We start from the raw sequence: 5,427 nt of genomic DNA on the forward strand, positions 1-5,427 counted from the left end.
TTTAATTTGAAAAAAAAAAAAAAAAAGGAGATACAATCTCCATTTATTACAGTGATGGAACATGACTTACATGTAGCAACAGGAAGAAAATAAGTTCACTCAGGCAGACAAGAACACAGAAGTGACAGTTCCCCATCTACCAATCCAAAAACTGCTTCACCCCAATGAACAAAATCCGAAGAGTAAAAAAAAAAAAAAAAAAATCAGTTTTCACGCTGTGGAAATTGTGGGTCTATGTTCTATTTTAATAAAAGGTCCTGTTGTGGTGTGGCTTTCCTGTATCTACTAGACTTTCAATGGCTTGTCCACTGTGCAGCTGTATTCAGGCATATAAATTCACAGACATGTGAGATCTGAGGAGCTGCCCGCGGATTTATAATAGAGAACACGTCAACACGTCTGTCAGTTTCTGCGCTCCGGCAGTAGGCACAGAGAAGCATGTAAGAGGCTCTGCAGGCAATAAATGATCCTATTCATTTTCATTGAGAAGGGCTTTTAAGAAATGCAATTTCTCTGCTCTGTCCCTAATGCTGTGTCGGCCTGGCGGGTCCAGCTGTTTCTGGCTTTAATGCTTCCCCAGCTGCACGGCGCTGTCAGCAGACAGAATGGGCAAATCCTCTATATGGCCTTGGCATCTGAGTTGGCACAAGTACGGGGGCGGGGGGTGAGATCAATCGCTCTGCCTATTATCCAGATGCTGAAGATAACAAGCATTTAGACAAACAGAAAAGAAATAGCTCTGGACTGAGACATTCATCTCAAAGACATTAAAATGTCAGCTGAAACCATTAAGAGGCTCAGCGAAAAGTCTGTGGGTAACAGAGAGCCGGCTCCGCCGCTTGTAGTCCAGCCAGATTTCAACGCTACGACAGACGAAAGATACTTTAGCGAACCGAGAAATGTGTGAATTTCTATCATACAGAAAGACCTGTAATGGTTTTGGGTGACGTGCATGGGGACATCAGAGGAGTCTTCCAGAGCATTATGGTAGAAGGTTGTCCTCCTTGAATACATTTGCTCCTAATCTCCCAAACGAATGCCCCGTCCCCCAGGCACAGGACCGTACAGAGATCATGCTGGTTCCCAAATAGAACCTCATTAACATTTTTATTGCAAACATGTTTTTATATTTGGCTGAATTGGATCGTTTAAGTTGCTACCTATGTATTCTATTGTGTGAACCCTCAGAAAGTACGAACGCTCCTGCGATTTACTGTCAGTCTAACAACTAACCGATCTGTGCATTAACCCTAACCCAGCCCGAGTTCATTTCTCACTGACGCATTTTCTTTTGTGTTTTTCAGGCTGGACTTGGCTCAGTCTCTGGGCCTGACACAGCTGCAGGTCAAGACGTGGTATCAGAACCGAAGGATGAAATGGAAGAAAATTGTAAGTTGGCTACCATTTTACTTCTCATTAATTGACGTGAACAGCAATTCGCAATGGGTTAAATCAGGGGTTGGCCAAACGGCGGCCCTCCAGCTGTGGGGTGGAACTACGAATCCCACGAGGCTTTGCAAGATTCTCACAGACACAGACATGACTCCCGAAGAGAGATGCTTCATGGGATTTGTAGTTTCACCCCACAGCTGGAGGGCCGGAGTTTGGCCATCCCTGGGTTAAATAGTATCGCCAACAGAACCCCCATGTAGAATATCAAAGAGAAATATGGCTAATGCAGGAGAATATTTTGATGGCCGAGTTGTATAGAGTCAGTTTTAGTCTTCAGGGGGGCCTGAACTGAGGGTTTGTGTGGTCTTTAACAAGAGAATTCGGGAAAGAATAGAGGCAGGTCGCATAAGATACATAAGAAATCCTGGAGCCCTGTACTGCCTACCTACCCCTCTTCTTCCCATAAACTTTAAGCGTCCCCCATGTCTAGTGTCTTCTCTGATCCGGTAGGACACTGTTCTAAATCCAGGGACTGTCCCAAAGGATTCAGGACAATTGGCCAATAAGCCCTCACTACTCTACCTACAACTAAAAGAACGAAAACAAGTAGAAGGCTTAGCAAAATGAAATTCTGACGGGTGGCAGCCGAATGTAAACAGTTAGGCGGAGCTAGCGGTGACAGTGATGTTGGATCGGCTGAGGTGAACACGTTCTTCACTTCGGCTCAGTGAAGTGGAGGGAGCTGATGTACGGCTGTTTTCAGCCATACAGGGCTGAAGTGAATAGCCGGACAGCGTCCGATTCCCTTCACTTCGAGTCGGCTGCCTTCGGTGTTAGTGAATAACCCCCTAATTCTCTTCCACTCACACTCAAAATATGAGACCTCAAAAGAATATACTAACAGCACTAAAAATGGTCAAATAGCCAGATTGCAATACTGATCGTATTATAGGATGGATAGATTGTCAAAATGTATTCACTGGGGAAATGATCTCTTTTACGAGTATCTGCAAAATCAGTTGCTGCTTATCTGTCATGGTGGTAACATAGTATTCAAAAGTCAATATGGCAGCTCTGCGATGGTGGTGGATGCTGCAATCATTTGCTGCAAATATTTAGGGTTATTCCAGTTTGTTTGTAATAACTTAGATCTTTGTATTTGCAAGGTGCTTAAGGGTGGACAGGAGGCCCCCACCAAGCCAAAAGGACGTCCCAAGAAGAATTCCATCCCAACTTCTGAAGAAATTGAAGCGGAGGAAAGGCTGCACAGACAGGCAGGGGAGATGAAGGCAGATGTTGATGACGGGAATGAGGTCCAAGAGCCAGAAGAAGACCAGGATGACAAGACTGTGGAGGTGAATGAACAGGATGAGAGCCAGAATCCAGAATCTCCATCGCCCCCTCTGCCTTGCACATCACTAGAGGCCTCACCCAACGAACAGGAATCCTCAAGATAAAAAAAAAAGGAGGACGATACAACAATAAACTGTACAACGTGGCCTCAGGAGCCCCTCTGGAAGTTCTCAATTGTGTTCTATGAACTTATCATAGACACAGACCCGGATCATTGATGAGATCATCTCTCCATCCTTCCATCCAGAAAGGAAAAGGTTAAAGCTGCCACGCAGGAGGGAGCCGAACAGAGAATCTCTGTGACTAACTGGGGGCTGCGCAGACAAGACTGGGAATTTTTGCTGTGTTTGAAAACAATTGGACAGTGTATATATAGTGTTCTTTATTTTTGTGCCAGGAACTGTAGTGGAAAAGGGTGAACAAAAAGCCAGACGGCTGGAAAGAAGCTGACTTTCCCAGCGTGACCCCACTGGAGAACGCTTTCATTCGAAGTGCCTTTCTTGCATGCTACATGTTGTATACACACGTAGATGTGTTCATTCAGACATATTACAATTGATATCCTTCTAGTATGTTGGCTATAATTTTACTGACAAGCCACCATCTAGAGTAACACTGGAAGAAATGACATAATGTCCTGTGTACAGAGGAGAGAACCGTGTGTTGGTGTTGTTCTGACAAAGATAACATCCTAACAGTTTGAACAGTCACATGAAAGAAACCATACACCTAAGCTGGCTACACTTATTACACCCTGATTGTACTTCTTTTTTTGATTGGCCAACAACAGTGGAGGACTGCCGTGATTGGATAGATAATAAATGCATTGTTTGGGTAAACTTCCACAAGGCATAGCTGTTGGTAATTCTAAAAGACATTTTCAGATGAGACATTCATACTGTAACATGTGCTGCCAGTTTAAGGGATGCCATAGTCTACATTCTAACATAGTTGTATCCCAACAACATTCGTTCACCTCTGACACGGGAGAACTACTGCCCAGTTTGGAGTAACGCAAGCTTACACATTTTATTTGTTTTGGTTTTTTTTATACGAAGTGATTTACATGCAACAACACTTTCATTATCCCTTCTGAGTTTTCCAGCATGTACTTCCTCCGGGCCGTGCACACAGACCAAAATCACCGGGACAAATGTATCGGAGAAGAGTAAAGTAGAATTGGAGCCGTTGCTCACAGCAACATAACGTGTTCCATTCTCCTAGTGCAGGTCTGGGGAGGAAGGGTGAGATCCGGTTGGTTACCATAGACAATAACTTTACTCCTCCCTTCATAAAGACAATGTGACTGTGTGGGACAGATCTGTACTGCAGAACGAGTATCTTGTTGCGCTCCTTACCTGGACGGAAAAACCTGGATATACAGGTGGGTGCTTGCGGTGACCACGGATGGCACCGTGAAAAAAATTAAATCGTAGAGATGTCACCAGCACACCACTGATTCAATGTGATAAGCAAAAGTCCATTTATTGAAGGAACATACCCACTTTTACTTATCACGTTGAATCAATGGTGTGCTGGTGACATCTCCACGATTTCAGATCTGTACTGCACACAGCAAAGCGGAGGGACTTTTTTTGGGAGAGGTGATTTTTGGGCCTTAAAAAAAAAACAAGTAGAAAATATAGGATTGTTTAGATCATCAAGAGGTTTGCTTTTTACTCCCCACATGCTGGTAAATTGTGTCTGTTCTGCATTATGTAAACTGACCGTGCACAGCAGATCTCACAGCATTACCTCCACCTTGCTGGGATTACACAAGAGCGATATCCTGAGATTTCTCTGAAAACAAGATGGTGAGATATGGGTTTGATCTTTACAAATGGGTCCCTTTGATGTTGGAGAGAAAAATTGGGAGTAATATGGTGGGTTCACAAATGTTACAACGCTCTAAACATATCTATACAAACAATCAGGTACAGGTAAAGACTCACTGGAAAATATCTATCTGTAGAAGGGAGTATATTGCCAGGTAGATATGCACAATCTGCCAATCAAAAAGCTGGATATCACCAGCATTAGGAAAACCCTCAGGAAAAAAAAAATGCATATAAATGACATCAACACTTTGTTAGGTTGGCTGCAAGGATATTAGATGCTGATGTCCTTCATTTCTGGAGAGTAGTTCCAATGAAAGTTTTGCATGCCCATTCAGTATGACCATTCAATATGACCATTCAGTATCCCCATTCAGAATGACCATTCAATATCCCCATTCAGTATGACCATTCAGTATGACCATTCAATATCCCCATTCAGAATGACCATTCAGTATGACCATGCTGTATGTTTGCAGCATCTTGGATGCTACCTGATTTAGCTGGTTGGTTTTATGTAGAGCGCCCACAATTACACAGACCTGCTCCTGTTAAAGGCAAAGTTTTATGAATTTCCAGCAAGAACATACTTTGTTACTATTACATTATTTTCCCTGAATTTTCTTTTAATATATTTCACCTTTGGATAATATGAATTCTGATGATGAGTTGGCCGGTGTGTAGGAAGAGGCAGTAAAGTACTTGTAGCCCCATGTAAATGTATCATTACAAATTACACACAGGAACAGATTTTTTCCAAACATTAACAATATTGATACAATTATTTTTCCCGAAGCGATTGTTCACATGTTCACCTAACAAAACGTTGGTTTTATAATCCCTTTAA

General features: G+C 42.9%; 1 protein-coding gene across 1 annotated transcript in view; it reads left to right on the top strand.

The window, feature by feature from the left end:
- The window catches only part of BARX2 (BARX homeobox 2), a 41,716-nt gene extending 38,867 nt beyond the window's left edge, over nucleotides 1-2,849 (top strand). Inside the window, exons 3-4 of the mRNA XM_018573386.1 lie at nucleotides 1,305-1,389; nucleotides 2,559-2,849. Coding sequence (XP_018428888.1) covers nucleotides 1,305-1,389; nucleotides 2,559-2,849 — 376 coding nt within the window. The remainder of the gene's footprint in view (nucleotides 1-1,304; nucleotides 1,390-2,558) is intronic.
- The last annotated feature ends 2,578 nt before the right edge of the window (nucleotides 2,850-5,427 follow it).

This window comes from Nanorana parkeri, unplaced genomic scaffold, assembly GCF_000935625.1.
Source record: "Nanorana parkeri isolate BGI_ZX_2015 unplaced genomic scaffold, ASM93562v1 scaffold2359, whole genome shotgun sequence".
NCBI lineage: Eukaryota > Metazoa > Chordata > Amphibia > Anura > Dicroglossidae > Nanorana > Nanorana parkeri.